General features: G+C 36.0%; 1 protein-coding gene across 3 annotated transcripts in view; it reads left to right on the top strand.

The window, feature by feature from the left end:
• MED13L (mediator complex subunit 13L) overlaps positions 1-19,830 on the top strand; it is a 283,072-nt gene that overhangs the window by 141,128 nt on the left and 122,114 nt on the right. For 2 of the 3 annotated variants that reach the window (XM_019977211.2, XM_019977210.2), the window contains exons 3-4: positions 2,319-2,403; positions 15,385-15,468. In XM_019977211.2, coding sequence (XP_019832770.2) covers positions 2,319-2,403; positions 15,385-15,468 — 169 coding nt within the window. The remainder of the gene's footprint in view (positions 1-2,318; positions 2,404-15,384; positions 15,469-19,830) is intronic. The other variant, XM_070769611.1, reaches the window with a different exon arrangement.

Here is a 19,830-nt window from a genome sequence, read left to right on the forward strand (position 1 = left end):
CATTCAGTGTTTTAACAGTATGATGTTAGGTGTAGGTGTGTTGTAATTGCTCTTTTAAGATTTTTTTCAAAGAAAAATTTCTAAGGCCTATTTTAAAAATTCTTGAAATCAGGATAAGATCACTGTGCATCATAGCACAGTGATGTAGTTGGCATTACCTGTGCATGCTAAAACTTGTTTAGTATTCCACAGTGCATGACCAGATAGCTATAACCCTTCCACATTTCAGTTAACAAAGTATTTGAGGATCTTTTGAGGAAGAAATAGAGCTCTGCTTGTTGTCTGAGAGCTTTCCTTTGACGTCTTCTGTTAAGATCAAAGTAGTGCCAACATTAAAGAATATGATGAGGAAACAATCAGATGTGAATGCAAGGTATTCTATAAAACAACTAACCTGGTTTCTTTAATAAATAAATGCCATGTTTGAAAAAAGGAGATGAGATGTTGAGATTAAGGAGTCTTAAGAGATACAACTTGACAGGCAATTGATAGACCTTGTTTAGATTCAAATTTTATATATACTGAAGTACTTTGGAGTGGGGTGTGCTTCAAAAATATATCAAGGAAAAAAGAGAGAAAAAGGAAAGCAGTGTGGTTGAAGCAAATGACACTGTTGATAATTTGGTGTTGGAATTTATTTGAGGCCTATTATTCTACACTAAAGTATGTGTGAAGGTTTTAATTATAAAAGTTCCTGTGTTTTTAATGTGCAGAATAGGTGCCACCAACTTGGAAGAAAATCTTGGAAGGACGAATGGGATACTTTTTTCATAAATACTGCATCATCAACACTCTTTATGGCACTAAAGACTATAGAAAAAGCTGAAACCAGTGACTGTTTTGAAGAGTAATTCAGAAGAGCTGGGCTTTGTTATTAAGTTTTAGGAATTTTTAGCTTATGTTAGGAAAGAAGAGCAAATTAATATGGGGTGTTCCTTTCATTGAAATATATTAGCTTGCTTTCTCACTCAGAAAAGCTCAACCCCAAAGATAAATGTGTGAAAGTAGAGATTCATGATGCCTTTACAGGACTGTAGAAAACGTTTGGATGTTTTGTCCTGAGCAGAGATAGTCTGTTGCTAGCCGGAATGTTTATTTGCTATACTTTTATTTCCATTTATCTAGTTAGAAATAGTATAAAATGTCTCTTGTCAGAGGTTAATTTGGAAAAATCTGGTAGGTCATGATAAGCCACATAGGAAGATAAAAAAATTACCTGACATCCCAAGAAAAGAAATATTTACACAGTTTTATCATTTAAAAAAAAAATTCGTATAGAGAAAAACCCCCAAATGTAAGTATACTTTTTCAAATTCTAATTGGAGAATGAGGAGATGCAATTTGAAAGATAGTTGGTGCGGTAAATGCATGGAAAGTACATTGTGGATTTAACATGTGTTTTAATTCTGTTACAATTTTCTCCGGTGAGTACTTTTGTCAAGACAGCATGTTAAAAAGGGAGAGGAAAATTTTCATCTGCAAATGTTGTCTGCATCCTTTGAATATTTTGCTGTGTTGAAATGAACTAATGTAATTTAGAAGAAAATTAGCTATCTTCTCTCAGGCATTTTATAGTTTTTACATATGAAAAGAATGTTAGGAATGCATGAGGTATATTGTTGGTCTGTTGGATTCTCTGGTGTTAAAGTTCCTTGCGGCTCTTCAAGTGATGCTGCAGCATATTTCAAAGGCAAATATTAAACAAATATTAAAACTTTGCCAAATGTTAAACATTAATGAAATTATGAGTTCAGGAAATGAATTTGATGTTATATTAAGATTTAATTTTCTGACATTCTCCCTAAAACCATGTTTTAAAAATCCTATTCAGATACCTGCTTTCAAAACATTTAGAGAAATTTGTGTAATGTTCCTTTTTTTTTGGATTTTCTTTTTTGGTTTTCTCTCTGAAAATACGCATGATTACCTTTGTATTAATCTGTGCCATTTTGTTATTTTAAGTAGAACCTTAGTAAAATTAATCTTTGAGGCACTATTAGGTAGAAAGAGTAATTTGAGATTTTTGGATGGTTTCAGACTTTGCAGAGGCAGGTTGGTAAGACCTTTGTGTGAGGGGGATGTGCCATGCCCATGTTTCAGTAACTTTAAAATTGAGACATTATTCCCTCTGTACATAAGTATTTTATGACTTTGGGCAAGGATTGAACTTATTTTCTGTTTCAGTGTAAGTTCATCTACTTAAATTAACTCATTAACTTTGCTTTAGAAAAATATTTTTAAAGTTTCTTTTATTTTTATTTGGATGCCCTGCTTACTGGTTCATTTTTTTGTTTTGCTTTGTTTTGTTTTGTTTTCAGTTGTGGAAGAAGGACTCTGGGAAAATGGCCTTTCCTATGAATGTCGGACGCTGCTCTTCAAAGCGATCCACAATCTGTTAGAAAGGTAAGAGAAGGAGCGGCAGCATGGTGGTTTTGACACCCTAGTGTAATGCTAGATACTCAGAAGGTTCCTGTAGCTCTCAAAACATTTCACATACAACTTTATGAAATTTTATATAAACTTCTCGTTTTTTTTTTAATATTGATATAATTTCAGACTTACGGAATTTTTAGAAATAGCCCAAAGAACTCCATATATCCTTTTACATAGATTCACTTACAGTTTCTCTTTTGCCCAATTTGCTTTATATTCCATGTGATTCCTCACCCTCTCACCCACCCCCAGCTTTGCACTCAGTGTGTGTTGTGCGTGCACATGAGTGCATTCAGATTTATTCCCTGAAACGTCATTTGCACAGTTGAGATTCATTTTTTATAACTCTAAAGTATTTAGGCATACATTTCCTAAGGACAAGGACATCCTCTCATGTAAGCCCATAGGAAATATAACATTGATAAAATACCATTATCTAATCTGTAGTTCAACTCAGCTGTTATCATCTGTCCCAGTTATGTTCTTTTTAGCTTAACCTCTCTCCCGCATGCCTCCCCCCCGCCCCCCCCAAGATTAGCCCTTAATCATTCATTATATTTAGTTCTGAGGTCATTTTAAAATCTGGAAGAGTTCCTTAACTTTTCCTTTTTTTTTTTTCCCTTGGGGTCATCATTGACATTTGGATGGATTCAGGCCATATGTTTTATATAATGTCTCTCAATTTGAGATATTTCCCTCATGATTAGATGTACTGTATACTTTTTCAGTAGTGACACCATAGAAAAGGACTTGTTAACTATGATCCTTATTTCTGTCTTTGATATTAATAAGTAATTTGTGGCCAGATCCAATGTTATTGTTGTTCAGTTGCTAAGTCGTGTCCGACTATTTGCAACCCCCTGAAAGCATGCTAGGATTCTCTGTCCTTCACTGTCTCCTTGAGTTTGCTCAGACTCATGTCCATCAAGTCAGTGATGCCATCCAACCATCTCATCCTCTGCCGCCCCCTTCTCCCATTGCCCTCAGTCTTTCCCACTGTTACGTTCTTCTCCAGTGAGTTGGTTCTTCGTATCAGGTGGCCAAAGTATTGGAGTTTCAGCTTCAGCACCATTCCTTCCAGTGAATATTCAGGGTTGATTTCCTTTAGGTTTGACTCGTTGGATCTCCTTGCAGTCCAAGGGACTCTTAAGAGCCTTCTCCAGCACCACAGTTTGAAAACATCAATTCTTTGGTATTCAGTCTTCTTTATGGTCCAACTCTCACATCCATACATGGCTACTGGAAAAACCACAGCTTGAACTATACAGATCTTTGTCGGCAAAGTGATGTCTGCTTTTTAATACACTGTCTAGGTTTGTCTTAGCTGTTCTTCCAAGGAGCAAGAGTCTTTTAATTTCATGGCTGCAGTCATTGTCTGCAGTGATTTCTGAGCCCAAGAAAATGAAATCTGACCCGGTTTCCTCTTTTTCCCTATCTGTTTGCCATGAAGTGATGGGACCAGATTCCGTGATCTTTGTTTTTTAATCTTGAGTTTTAAGCCATCTTTTTCACTCTCCTGTAACTTTCTGCCATTAAAATGGTATCATGTGCATATCTGAAGTTGTTGATATATATCCCGGTGGTCTTGATTCCAGCTTGTGAACCATCCCTCCCAGCATTTCGTGTGATCAAATACAATTGTGTAGTGTTCCTTTTCGTTATCAAAATCTAAATCACTTGTTTGAGCTTCTATTGATGGTTCTTGTATATCATTTATTACTATGTGACTTTGATGTTAATTTTCAAATGTACCATTCCTTCTATTTTTATTTAGTTGGCATTCTTTTGTAAGGAAAAGATTTTCAGTTTCTTCCATAGATTTATGCATTTATCTGTCTCACTTAATCTTTTTATCTTTATAATTTTGGAAAAAAAGGGGTTCCTGGTTATTCAATGAATTATAGTTTATTATTATCACTTAATTTGATGTGTAAGTTCTTCTGGATTTGTCTGGGGGAAGTCCCTTCATGATGGCTCCTGTGGTTTTTTGACCTGTCCTCCTCATTTGAGCACTTCTTTACTTCCATGTAAGAGTATGTCCCAGGCTCTGGATGGTGTTTTAAGGGGAGAGAGCTAAGAGAAAGAATGGGCTATTTAAGAATTTCTATGGGAAAAACTTTGTATTTCTTTCCCTGAGTTTATATATAGTTCTTTTAGGTGATCAAAACTGAAAGGGCGTTTTAGTACCTTTGTTTTTATCTCAGCTATATCTAGGGTTATAGTGCTACAATAGAACTGCTTAGAAAATGTAGTCTAGGTCAGTTTGAAATAACTTCCTTATTTTATAAGAAAGTTAATTGTGTCATATGCAGTGTGACGTGTAATAAAGCTTGAGTTCTGAAGAACTTTGGGTTAGATCTTGGTTTGGTTTCAGGGTCTGTTACTTGGACAGTTGCCTTGACCTCTCTTAAGTCTTCGTTAATTCCCTTTAAATTAAATAGAGGATGAAACTCCAGTACTTTGGCCACCTCATGCGAAGAGTTGACTCTTTGGGAAAGACTCTGATGCTGGGAGGGATTGGGGGCAGGAGGAAAAGGGGACAACAGAGGATGAGATGGCTGGATGGCATCACTGACTCTCTGGACGTGAGTCTGAGTGAACTCCAGGAGTTGGTGATGGACAGGGAGTCCTGACGTGCTGCAATTCATGGGGTTGCAAGGAGTCAGACATGACTGAGCGACTGAACTGAACTGAACTATGCATTTTGACGTTTTGTTAGATAATGTATATGATGCCTTCCACTTAATACTTGACCTGTTTTCAATAATTTTTAATTCCTTTTCCCCATAAAGTATTATTTGGCATATTTTGATTTGGATCCTAATATAAGTTTATTTTGAAGCAAAGAAAACAGTGTTTCTTTGAGAAAATAATGAATAATTATGCTGTTTGGCTCCCTTCCTACTATTAGAATGGATGAGTTGAGATTCTTTTGAAAATTTGTAATAGTTTTTTGTCCTTTAAAATAATGTTCTCTTTTCATCAAACTTTAACTGTGCTCTGTGAGTGAAAATTACCCTACTCATGAGACAGGGAAGCATTTTGCATGGTTGTTTTTAGCTGTCTTTATTCATTGTCAGTAGAAGCTGGGTTGGCCAATACATACTTGCCCTTTTGTTCTTCTCATAGCTTAGACCACTTGCTGTAACTTACTTCTCTCTTTACAACCTAAATTTGTTGAAATACAGTTCACTATCTTATTCTGAACAATTTTCTGTTACATCTTTTTTTTTTTTTTTTAGTTGTTTATTCAACAAGTCTTTGCGGCAGGCACACAAAACTCTTTAGTTGCTGCATCTGGGTTGAACCCTGGCCCCCTGCATTGGGAACATGGAGTCCTAGCCACTAGACCACCAGGGCTCCATTTCTATTTAGATAAGATTGACTTTCTGTTTTGATGAGATTATCTCTCCATTTCTATTGAGATAAGATTGACTTGTTTCCCAGGTTGAATATGTTTAGAGTTTCTAGCATGAAAGCCAAAACTGAGGTTATTGAAATGCATCATCAAAGGATGTATCACTTGAAGGGTACTTGTGCTTCCTGAACCATTTTTTCCCTTCAGTTTGCATTTTAACAAAGCTCCTACAATTTATTTCTTCTCTTAATTTTTTTAACATACAAAACTGTTTAATTAAAAAGTAATTCCATTAACTATTTTGAGAAGCTGTCACAGCTTAGCAGTAGTCATATAAATGGATCTTCTATATGGTTGCTAGTGTGTACAGAATGATGGGTCACTGCAGTGATGCATAAAACATAATTTCATTATAGAAATTAAGGTCCCATTGTAAACTTCACATAGAGTAAGATCAGTTCATTCCCTGTTACTGTTGATTAGTGCTTAGATAATACTATAGTGATACTGTGTAGAGATTTTCTTAATCTTTTTTTTGATTTATTGGGCTGTGCTGCACAGTCTGTGAGATCTCATTTACCCTACCAGGGATTGAATCCAGCCACAATAGTGAAAGTACTAAATCCTAAGCATTAGACCACCAGGGAACTCCTTAGATTTTAAATTCTAAGGTAATTTGACTTCAAATATTTTTCATTTACTCTTGAGTAAATCTTTCATTTACTCATTTCTCCCGTAACTTTTCTGTATTTGCATACAGTATGTCGTATATATTTGGCCTGTGTCATCTGTATTAAAAAAGACAGAAACAGAAGAAAAAAAAAAAAAAAAAAACAACCCACCTCACTACTGCTTACTGTAGAGCATTTTCCATCAAGGTGTCAGACAGGAGCTAACATATCTGAAATTTTATATGTCTTTCCAGTGGCACCCATTTCTCAAAGTCCATCTCTTGCCTGTCTTCAGAGGCAAGAGATATTTTGGGTCTTGGCTTTGCTAATTATATATGACATGGGCAGACGATTTAAGTCACCTGAATTCCTATTCCTTACCTATAAAAGGGTGAAGGGCTGGTTTCCTCAGCACAGTAACTTTCTTGTTAAAAGAGCTCAATAAATGGTTAACTGCTATTAATATTAGCTAACAGAAGTATTGATGTTACTGTTGCTACAGTTGGACACAACATTAATAGTCTGTTTACCCAGCTAATTATGGAATTCCATTCTATAATATCCTTGTTAATGTGGTCATCTGTCCTTTCCTTGAGTACTTCTGATTATGTGAGCCTCGCTGCCCAAGGGAGTTCTTTTTATCTTCTGAGTACTCACTGTTACAAAGTTTCTTATGCTGAGTAGAAATCTGTATCCCTGTAATTTTCTTTTCTTGATCTTGATTCTGTTCATTGGGGGTTGTATATAATTCATCAGTCCAGCTTCCCTGTAGCGGCCTGTTCACTAGCTTGGTCCCCTGAGTTAATTTGGAGTTTCCCCAGTGGCTCAGTGGTAAAGAATCCGCCTGTGATGCAGGAATCACAGGACACACAGGTTCAACCCCTGAGTCGGGAAGATCCCGTGGAGGAGGGCATGGCAACCCACTCGAGTATTCTTGCCTGGAGAATTCCATGGGCAGAGGAGCCTGGCAGGCTACATTCCATAGGGTTGCAAAGAGTCAGACGTGACTGAAGCAGTTTAGCTTGCACACACTGAGTTAATTATTTTTTCTGTTTGTGGTTCTTTACTATATATCCTTATATATTTTTACTATATATATCCTCACCCTTTCCTTCAGCCTTTTAGGATTTCCTCTAGTCAGTCCAATTCTCTTCATTTTTTTATTGCTACTGGCCTAATTTAAGACTTCATGGGTGTTTCATGTAGTATTGCAGTGGCCTCTCTAGTCAATCTGAGCAAAACTCTAGGAGATGGTGAAAGACAGGGAAGCGTGGTGTGCTGCAGTCCATGGGGTTGCACGGAGTCAGACATAACTCAGTAACTGAACAGCAGCAGCAACAACTTCAGTCAGTCAGGTTAGACTCAGTTACACTGCAGTAACAAAAGATCTGAAAGCCATACTGGCTTCTGACAGTTGAAGTTCATTTTTTGCTCACGCTTCTTGTCCATTGTGAGTCGTTTACTACAGCCCTTCTCTGTATCCTCTTCCCTCCAGGCAGGAATTATACGGTTGGGGCACCCCTTGTCAAAGACTCCTGGTAAAGAGCAAAGAGCAATGGCAAAATATGTAATAGCCCATTGAAGCCTCTGTTCAGAAGTGGTACATGGCATATCTGCTTATATTTCATTGACTAGGACATTTACCACCAAGCTTAAAGTCAGTGAGTGAGAAAGTATTAACTATCACTGAGAGGTATTAAAGTCCCACGGCCAAGCTTGATGTCAGTGGAAAGGAAGGGGTAGCACATACTGGGAAAAGGATACAGTCTACCATGTCTCTTAATTAAGCTCTTCTCCAAGAATTATCTTCCAAACAGGTGCTAGTTATATTACTAAAACCAGATACGTTTCTGAAACACAACTATTGGTGTATGTGTACATGTTTTTAAAACCTTTGACCATGTTGGCTTCTTTCGGTATTTTCTTCACCTGTGATTTCTGAGTCATTTTCAGTACCTGAAAGTATGTAGGCCTTCTAAGTTTTATATCATACGATCATTGTTATTTTTCCTCCTTTCTGAGAAAGGGTGCTGCTTGTTTTCTTAATGTGCAGTTATCCCTTTTGGCAAAATGACTAGAATAATAAAATACCATTAATTTTTTTTTATTCCTATAGAATCTCTGCCAGTTTGACTTGACTCCACTGTACCTCACCTTTTTGTGCCTGCTCACTCTCTTTTAAAGTAATGCTCTATTTCAAACTGTTCTTAATCAGTCTTTGCAGCTTCATATGGGTTTCTGTATGTATTTCTAATGAACTTGTCAAAGGTTACACTTTGTATTTTAGGTTTAGGTTGTCTCACACTCCTCATTAATAGAAAAGTACTAAAGTACTTTAGCTGTGAATAAATTTTGGAAAACAAAAACTTGTAGTCTTTTTTCAGACGTTTCTTCATTTTGGCATTTTTAATATTACAGATATAATGGCTGTTGCTCTTATAATTTGTATAGTTTCCATAATGTACCATACCTTCCCAAGTAACTGTTTAAATGAAGTGAAACATTTGATTGAAAAGCTTTTAAAACAAATTCAGGAAATGTGTGTAGTTCATATCACCCAGAGTTTTTATTATTGCCTCAGTGATTTGCACCATATATGGGACTTAGGAAAATCTTGCTTTTGTAGCTTTGAAGACATACTTAAAATGCCTGCCATGATACTGTCAAATTGCAATTATGTGTGGGTATATGTGGTAGTATACTTTAATTTTAATTTTCTTAAGCTTTTAGAATTAAACACAGCTGATTTTGATGGAAAGGGGTTTTTTTTTGGTTTTCTCCCCTCTTCCCCCCCATCCCCCCCCTTCCCTCCTCTAAAATGCAGATCATTGGTTTGCACACAGTGGAAGATTACATGGGTCTTTTGATGCCATTGTGCTCTGTCCAGTCCACGCTTACTTCTTGGTGGTGTTTAGTCACTAAACCATATCCGACTCTTTTTTGATCCCATGGCCTGCAGCCCACCATGCTTCTCTGTCCATGGAACTGTCCAGGCAAGAATACTGGAGTGGGTTGCCATTTCCTTCTCCAGGGGATCTTCCCGACTAAGGGGTCAAAGCTGAGTCTCCTGCATGGGCAGGAGGATTCTTTGCTACTGAGCCACCTGGGAAGTCCCCATGCTTACTTAGGGAGACTTTAATCTGTGAGTATTTGATTTTTGTAAAACATAATGGCTCTTCCGAGTCATCCATTGGTGCTGCTTTTTTAATGGATTGTTGGCATATTCCCCCCATGGAAGTTTATAACACAGCTGTAAAATTGCCTTTGGTCTGGAGCTTCTAAGTTTGCCAAGAGTTGGTATTTTAAGTGAAGATACTCAATTTGGAAAAGGACATTAAAAATAACATGGAGAGGATTAGAATTATATGATAACAATAATATTGCATTTGTAAATTAGTAGCTTTCAATACCCTATGGTATTGTGATCCAGTAGAGGTGATTATCAGAGGGCAGATGAGCAAGGTCCTTGTATGTGGTAGTTCAAAATGATAAATATATTTCAAAATGATAAATACATTCAGTAGAGGATAGTGAGTAGTGCAGCCTTAGTTGAAGAAATGGTGATGTAACACTGCAACCTTGAGGGTCCTGGGGTAATAAATGTAATTAGAGCAGGAAATGACTAATAAATTCTCATTTTATTGAATTGCTGCAGTGTAGAGTTCTTTAAAAGAATTAGAAAGATGAGGCTTTAGACCTAAGGCTTTAGACCTAAAATATTTATTAATATTTTTAGGACTGGGAAAGGATTAAGACTTTAAATTTTAAATATAAATGTATTACTATTATTTGTGTGGTTAGAGAGTAGGATCAGACACTAAATGTTCAAAACTATTGTAGAATGGGCTTTTCAGGTTAGGCCAGTCCTACAAAAGGCCTTAGCCTTACAGAGATTTTGGAGAGGATGGAAATAATAGGGATTACTTGGTTGGAAGAGACAGCATCCACTCGGGCACAGTAGGAACCCGAAGTACTGAAGATAGAAGGGATCCGTTGAAAAAGATGTCTTTAACCTTAAATTGGACTTCTCTGGTGGCTCGGATGGTTAAGAATCCACCTGCAATGCAGGAGATCTGGGTTCAATCCCTGGGTCGGGAAGCTCCCCTGGAGAAGGGAATAGGTGCCCATCCAGTATTCTTGCCTGGGAAATCTCATGGATGGAGGAGCCTGGCAGGTTACAGTCCATGGAGTCACAAAAATGGGGTTTCTTTTATTTAGTTGGGAATTGGGAGCACTGCAGTTTCTTGGGAAAATACTTCTTTGCATACATGTTTGATATAGATTGGGCTGCTGAGGTGAAGACTACTGCTGGTGAGGTATGAAGTTACATAAAATTTGGTGTATTTGAACAGCCCTGTAAGTAGATGCTTGCACAAAGGGGCAGTTGAGTTGAGCATGTGGTGGAGGAATGCTGTCCTTGGACTTTTGTATCTAGGAAAGCTATGGTGCCTATGGAATATGAGGGCTCAGAAGGAGCCGCAGCCAGTGTTGGCTCCCTTCTAAACCTCCCAGCTATCCTACCTGGGAAATGGATTGCTGATTTATGCTGTGGTTACTGCTGTGGCTCTTGTGATCTTACGTCAAGTCTGCCTGTTGTTGTGGGATTAGAGATTGGGGCTTGCCAACTTCAGAGTCAGGTTGTTCTTGTAGTCAATTAACTTAATTATTTAGAACCATTTGGCATGATGCAGAATCATGTGTCCACAAACACACAACTGGATTTCTTTTTTATTTTTTGGCTCCTGTTTCTTCTCTTCTTGAAATAGTGATTTTTAGGGAGGTAGTAGGGGACTTGGGATTATTTCCAAAAAGAAATACTTACCTAGAATATTACTTACAGAACACTTTATAAATCTGAAAGCACATTGTGATCTTTTAAGACATTGTTGTACTACTTTACAGAATTTTGTCATATTTTAGTAGTAAGGTGATTTTTTAAATCTCAACAATAATGAGTGGGATTACTGAGTGGATAGCCAGAGTTAACTGATAGAAATTCTTAGCACTATTTGTAACGTTGATTTAAAGCAGTTTTTGGCAGATGAGGTATATCTCTAGGTTTACATATTTGTCAACTTAAATATAAATTTTGTCTCTCAAAAAGAATAAAAGTTAATACGGTATAAAAGAGGGAAATTGTATTTCTGATATACTGTAGTTTTTATATCTTAGCATTATCTCTTTTGGGATATCCCAGATGGTCCAGTGGTAAAGAATCCACCTGCCAGTGCAGGAGACGCAGCAGACAAGGGTTCGATCCCTGGGTTGGGAGGACCCCCTGGAGAAGGAAATGGCAACCCTGTCCAGTATTCTTGCCTGGGAAGTCCCATGGACAGAGAAGCCTGGCGGGCTACAGCCCATGGGGTTGCAAAGAGTCTGACACAGCTGAGCATAGCACAGCATTCTCTCTCTTTTAAAAAAAAAAAAAAAAAAGCTTAATTTTGTTCTTCAGGTATAATTAAAGCATAGGAATACTAGTGCCAATATTCCTAAACATTGTTAACACTGGACAGGGAGGCCTGGCGTGCTGCAATTCATGGGGTCGCAAAGAGTCGGACATGACTGAGCGACTGATCTGATCTAATTTTCCACATATTGAGTATCCACTATGATTTTAGTCTGGAGTGAGTTGTGATGGGCTGTAAGGAAATGAAATATATATATTTGCCCCAAACACATACACACAAGAAAATTCAAATAACAATGTGAGGTTGCCCCTGATTAGTGGTTACAAACAAGAGGAGTTTCAGTATTACACTGTGAATAGGAAAATACTCAGCGTATAGCATTCATTTCTGACATACTTATTGAGCACCTATTACTTTTGAGCAGAACATAAAGCATATTGCATATCATGACTCCAAATATACGAAGTATATTACATGAATCATGACCCCAAAATGATTGAGAAGCAAGGACTTATTAGTATCTCAATATATTATCTGCTACTGAGCCAGCATAGTTCCAGGTATCAGTCAGGTGGCAGAACTGTCTTTCTTAGCAGAGCCACATGTCTTCTCACAGTTCCTCCCATAGCATAAAGCACAAGACTCCAGACGGAAATACTTTCTGTACTGCTTAGTCTTGAAGGATTCATGTGTATCACTGTGTGTGTTTATGAGAGAGAGAGAGAGAGTGTGTGTGTGTGTGAGAGAGATTGTTTGTTTTTTTGGGTCAGCCATAGTGGAGATTTAAGAGATTGCGGAGTATAAAAATTAATAATGATAGTTGCTGAGTTCTTTTAACCTGTTCATTGACTAAAAAGAAACTTCTTACCCATCTCTACATCTAACAGCATGTCTGTACTTCTCTATTGAGTTGGGAGTCAGAGGATAGAGAGGGAGCACATTCAGCATCTTCACTCATTTGGTCCCAGACTTCTCTGAGGTACTTGGTGACTTTGCTAACGTTCTGTCACATCACTGGTGACAGGGTTACTTGTGATAGCTCCCTTATGCAGAAGTCAGGCAGGCAGGCAGTCACAGATCTAGAACAGTATTAAAAACATGGCTTCATCCAGTGCAACTGTGCATTCTCATGTTTTCCTTCCAGTGCGAGGAAAATCACTGATCATGTAGACACTGGTTATTGGTTGAAAAATCACAAAAGTCATTTATGACTCTGATTTGGAACCAGATGTTTTTGGATTGAAGGAGCAGTCGTTTCCATAGCTGTTTTGTGTATTAGTGGTAATAACCTTTTGTTGACATTGCCTGACAAAGAAATATGATCTGTAGTGGAAACTCCAGGAGATGTATTAGCACAGAGTAGACCCTCAGCATTTTCATTAGCTTTTTGCCTTTTGCCTTTGTCCTTGGCTGTGCATTGCTGCTCCTCCACTCCAGTCCCTCATTTGTGCTGGAATGAAAATTGTGAATAGAATTTGTTGCTTTTACTTCATAGAAGGGCAGGGGTTTTGAAACAGACTACACGTTGTCCTCTTTAATGAGAGATGTTATACTGTCAAAAGCCTTGGAGTTTTTTCTTTCCATAAACTGTAAATTCATGTTTTCTCTGTTATTGAACAAATGGGTTTTTTGAATTCTGACCTTTAAGACTTATAAGCTAATGAATACATTATTTAAAAATGGTATTTAGTAAGTGAGGATGAGTGTCAGTAGAAGACAGTGTTTAATGTTTGGTGTGACTCTGTACATGTCCTGTTGCTTTCCATTATTGATTTTAAGATATACCTTCAATTTAGTAATAGCTTTTGGAGAATAAAGAAACATTAATCAATTACAAGATAAACTTGGACTTTAAAAATGAATAAAGAATTGCATGAATGTGACAGCATATATGTCATCTACCTAAAAAATGCAATTAAGTCCCTTAACTAGAGAATAAACTGTTAATTTTATTTTTTAGTTTTGCTTCTTGAGCACTTCCATCTTATGGGTTTTCCTTATTTTCTATTCTAACTTTAATGGAGTCATACAGTCTTTAATCCTAAAAAGCAAGTTTATTTATAATTTTAGAACAGTCTGGTTACTTTGAAAATGATTTTTTTTTCATTGTAAATTAAGGAAGTTTGTTGTAGAAATAGTTTTCAAAATAAAGCTAGTTGAAGCCAGTGGCTTTTTGATGCAACACTGTTTTAAATTGGCTCTGCCCACAGGGAGTTACATTGTGGCCAACAGAAACTATTGCCATTTACTAAGGCATCTAATCTGTAATGAGTTGGGTGAAGGTTTGAATTGTTTCCATCCTCCTTGATGGAGTGGGAATTACAGAGGCAAAAGCCACGTGCAGAATTGCCTGAATATTCAATAAAGAACTTCTGTGCAGCTCTTTTGCTGGTGGGTACAACCTTGTGTAGAAGAATTACATCTACCTTTCTGACAGGTTTTCTTACAAAATATGTATGATTTCATTGAATAGTGTTAGAGATTACTGTATTTCATCAATTTCAAAATGCACATTCTCTCCCACATTTTTATATTTTCAAAATCAGTCATATTCTTTACAAATGATGGCAGCTCACAATTGACTGGGTGGAAGTTATGATATAGTTGTCATCTGCCTGTATTCCAGTGAACTTGGTCATGGCTATCTGTATTGTTGTCACTTCAGTTGAATTGTATGCATTTTTGGTATTATATCAGTTGAGTTCAGTTGCCATTAACATGTATTCAGAAGGAGTACCCTGTGACTTGACATGGGAAAATAATGTACATAAAGTGGTGTGAAAACTGAAGCAGGGCACAATTTAGATATGAAGAAAGCAAATATTCATTAGTGAAGAAATGACTGCAGTTCCTCTGTTTGTTTGTTTGTTTGTTTTGGCAAAGCCATAATGAAATGCTTTACCATATCTACAAAAGGAAAGTACCTAGTTGAAGAGAACACGTGTACACCTGTGGCGGATTCATGTTGATGTATGGCAAAACCAATACAATATTGTAAAGTAATTAGCCTCTAATTAAAATAAATAAATTTAAAAAAAAGAGGCTCTGGTATGCTTTTGTTACCAAAATCCCTGCTAAAGAATTGACTGCCACACACCAAGCAAGTCCAGCATTAAAACTTGCAAAAACGGGCATCAGACACTTGGAAGAATTTCTCTGAGGTATTCATAGGAAATGTTGTATGTATTCCCAACATTCTTGATCACAGAAGAATTAAAGTCACACAGAGGTGTGATTGAACTTGAAGTAATTCAGAAGTGTAAAATGCTTCAGGAATTTTTCAACTTAATTCTTTTTTTTTTTAATGTGTAAGAATAATATATAATGGAAGTCTGTGCCCAAAGTCAGAAAGTTCTTTCAGTTTAGTATAGTGTAAAAATTTTAAGTGATGAGAAAACATTTTGCCAATTTAATTGGTAATGGTTTTATTTTCAGTTGTGGATCTTATCTGATTATTGATTCAGTGACTTGCTAATTCGTTATTAAAACTGTATTCTTGATATAATTATTGTAGGTGCCTAATGGATAAGAACTTCGTTAGGATTGGGAAATGGTTTGTCCGACCCTATGAAAAAGATGAAAAGCCAGTCAACAAAAGGTGAGTCTTTGCATTGCTTTTGGTCTTTTGGTTTCTTTTGCTTGACTGCAACTATCTTTGGAGAAGAGATGAATGGAGGAAGCAGCTTTTATTTACTTTCCAATAATGTTAATAGTTTGAAATAGTTTGATGTTTGAAAAAGATTCCTGGATCACATTTTATTAAATACTCTATTACTAAGTTTTTATGAAATATTAAATTCAGCTAGAAGAATTATTGGTAACGCATGTCTGATTTCCTTATAGCCACACTCTTTGGAATTGAATTACTCTATTTTGTTATTCTCATTATTCTAATTTATCTTTATTCCTTAAAGTGTTATGTGGCATAACTTTACATCAATAGTCAAGTGAATTAAAATGGTAACAGTTTTTATAGAATTGTTTGATTCCCTTAAAAGTTGGTCAACACGTTCTTGATAGTTACCAGACCAGGACTGGGAATTACTTATCTAAACAGTCCTAAACTTTTTACCATCATGTATCATATGCAAGGCTTTAAAGGCAGTCTTTGATACTAAACAAACGTGGAATTTTAGATCAATCAAGCCAGAATCAAAATCCAAAACCATCAAAATCTAATATTTATCTCACTTTCCTTTGAACACAGTGTGAGTTTAATGGGAAGTTGGTGATTATTTCATTTTTTATAGAACTGAGGACACAGTCTTGATTCTATTTTACTATCTGTGAAGTCGTCCTAAGCTAAGGGTACCAGCTAGTGGCTGTAGATGAGAGCTCTTGAAGCCCTTATGGAAGGTTCAGTTTGGTTAGTTGGCCAGAATTTCAGTTGGCTACTCTGACTCATCTTCTGATAATACCAGCCTTCTCTCCAATCTGTATGTCATAAAGCTTTGATTTAAATGGTTGTGGAATCTCCGTATTAACTAAACCTAATTTATGAAAATTGGGATTTTTCAAATCAGATAAATTAGGGATTGACTTTTCTTTTTCTTTTTCCAAATCATCATTAACTTCCTTGAAATATTTCTCCCCTTTTAGTACACTTAGCATTTATTTAAAATTGTGTTTAAGTAGGTAGTAGGTATTGTGGGTATCAAAGTTTGCCTGAAAAAGGATAATGATTTTTAGAAAAAAGGTACTAATGTGTCTGGGTGTGATTCTGTTTACAGATGCTTTGAATGATGGAGAGGAACTTCTTTTTCCTTTTATTTTTACTGATTTCGTCTAACTGATGAATGTTTCATGGACATAATTCATCTTAGCATTTTCTTTAAATTTATAGAGGTCTTAACTTTCCTGCTGGTTAAAGTTTGGGCTTTTATTGTTGGAGAGTCTGAATGGTGATGCATGGTCTTGCTTTAGTGTAGGGTTCTCCTTTGCCATCCTTAGCGCGCCTCTCCATGCTCAGTGTGCATTCTCACAACTGGTCTCTGATGAATTAACTGAGCCAGTCCTGAAAGTTTTGACCAAAAGGTACAGATATTTGTGTGATGATTTGTGAGGAATTTGTGGATGAAGAGGAAATGTAGAAATAGGAGTAGCTATTGTAGCTAAATGTAGAAATAGGAGTGGTTGAAGGAGTAGCAATTACTATTTTAATATAAAAAATAATGTTTAACAGTCAGATGTACTTCTTTTATAGCTTGTATATCTTTACACTTTATTTAGATACTCAGAGTCTTCCTAACTTGAGCAAACCAGATGTAAATAATACATGTAATATGTTTGGATATTTGATTTTGTGTACCTGGGAGGCTATTGATTTCTGAGTTGTGTAAATTATTTTATTATTTTTAAGACTTTATAGTTGTAGTTGAATCTTGTGCAACTTTTCATGTAGAAATATTGATACTTTTAAAAAGCTATTTTGGAAGGTGTTAACGATTAGAAAACATTTTAAAGCAAAGATTCTATTAAAAAATTTGGCATATGGTATAATAAAACTTTATTAGGGGTAATGACTTTTTCACTCTTGTTCTCTGAGTGGAAAATAGAGTATCTTGTCGGATGTTGAATAGAATCTCAGTGTTTAAGTCATTTTGGGTGGATAGGGTAGTGCTGTAGGGGAGGTCATTTAGGATTAGAAGAGTTAGTATCACATCCTACACCTCTTTTTACAAGTTATTTGCTTTTATAAAAGTTGTTTTGTTTTTCTGAGTTGAACTTATATTTTTTGCTGTTATTAAATTGATAATGATATCTTAGAGGATTATTGTGAAGATTAAATGAGTTAATTTATATGACTAGTTTATAATTTAGTTGAGAAATAAGAACAAATTAATCTTCTTTAAGCTTCTTGTTGTTTTTCCTTTTTTTTTTTTTGTACATACCAGTTTAATACCAATGGAGAGGAAAATTTGCTGCAAATGCTAAATGCATTGTATGTACAAATTAATATTTTTAGGAATTCCCTAATTTGATATCATTAGACCCAAATAAAAAGAACATACTGTAAACAATAATATTCTAAATATAAAGTAAACTGATACTAGCATATAGATACTTTAGATCAAAAGCACCACTTAACACACTGCATATTTTAAGTAAGCTAAAATAACTCTTAATAGTGGCGACAAAAGAATATATTGATGATTAGGTTTCATGAGTTTGATTAATAATATATTATTTTTTGAGCTATCATTTCTCTCTGTATTGATAGTAAAAATAAGTTATTTGTTAAAGGACTCTGAAATTAGAGTTCTCAAAGTTTGATATGAGATGATGTTCAGGATAATTAAAGAAAAATTATATATGTGTATAAATTTACACACACAGATTTGACCAGGCAGGTCCAGGAAGATAAAAGAAATTTATATCATTTTTTGTTTTTGCTATAGTAGTGTGTCTCTTGTTACTCATTCTTGGAAATATAATCAGTAGGAAAGAGAACTTGGCTTTGTCCTAAAAAGTTGTGACAGCTGACATCAAACAAATAAAATTTCTGATTTCTAAGGTATGTTGAACTTGAAAAAGAATACTTCCAGAGTATTCTTAAAAACAAACCAGTAAAAAAATATTCTTTTAAGATAACGTAAAAATTATCCAGTGGGGGAGGTTCTTTCTATTGGAAAGATGTCAATCTTCTACTTTAGTCTAGTTTCAGCCCACATTTGACTGCCACAGAATTTGAAGTTTATATTCCTTAGTCTTTGAATGCCATTTTTAACAGAATAATTGATTGTCCCCAATAGCAGTTTGGCTCTTTGATCTTTCCTGGTATCAAATTTATGGTAGCTGAGTTAACACAAATACGAACTTGCCAGTGCATTTTTTGAATTAATTTGCCATCTCTTCCTCATCGGCAAACCTGCCCTGCTCTTGGGTAATGCTCCAAGTAGCCTCACGTGTTTTCAGATCTTTTCATTACTCTTGTGTGTGCTGTCAGCGGACGCACATGCACGTACACAGTGGGAAGTGTATTACGCTGAGTGCTTTTGTGCCGTCTCATCTGGATATTGTCTTGACCCTTAAGCCTGGAATTATTTCTGTAACTTCCTTTTTATGTTCTTATACTACCTAATGTGCAAGAGATGTACTTGTCCTTTGATTTTAGTTTCTGTGTAACAGGATGGAATGTTTTGAGGTACCAGTATTCTCTAGCACTTTAAAACTTTCCTTCCCTCTCTTTCCTCACCCTCCCCTGTCTCTTCACCTCTTCTTGTTTTCCTTTCCATCTTCCTCTTTCCTGTACTTTCCTTATAGCCCCAGTCATCTGTGTTTCCCTCTTGAGATGCAGAGATAAAAATTCAGGGAAAGGGATCTCACTAGAGGGTAAGCAGATATTTAAACAGGCACTTCATTATGAAAAGTAATGAGAATCTCTTATTGGTGTCCAGAAAAATAAGGTTATTAGTGATAGCCTTGTAATTTTCCATGTAAATTTAATTTGCACGTGTATGGTGCCTATAAGAATTTATGATGGGAAATTAATTTAGAAGAGTAATGGGACAATTTGGATGTATTAATCATACATAATAATTTTACCATATTTTTTGTTTGCTTTTGGTGGATCTATAAAATATGTAGTCATTTTCTGCTAGCTTATCTGATGGAAGATATATCAGAAGGTACTATGTATCTGTCTCTTGAATTTGAGAATTGTATGAAAAGTGAGAAGATGAGGTTAGAGTCCTGGGGAGCATCTGCATTTACAGGATGGGTAGAGAAAAGTGATACATAAAGGAGGCTAGGGAAGGTCAGTGAGAAAGGAGACAGACCCAAGGGGTTTGGTATCACCAAAGCCATGAATTTCTAAAGTGTCAAGAGTAATCAGCTGTCTCTACCAGTGAGGACATGTAAAATACATTCTAAAAGGTAGTTAGGCAGTCATGATGGACATGACATGAGCAGTTTCGTTGAAGTGAATTTCAGGTCGTGGTAGCCTAAGTTATAAATGGGA

This window comes from Bos indicus, chromosome 17, assembly GCF_029378745.1.
Source record: "Bos indicus isolate NIAB-ARS_2022 breed Sahiwal x Tharparkar chromosome 17, NIAB-ARS_B.indTharparkar_mat_pri_1.0, whole genome shotgun sequence".
In the NCBI taxonomy this organism is placed as follows: domain Eukaryota; kingdom Metazoa; phylum Chordata; class Mammalia; order Artiodactyla; family Bovidae; genus Bos; species Bos indicus.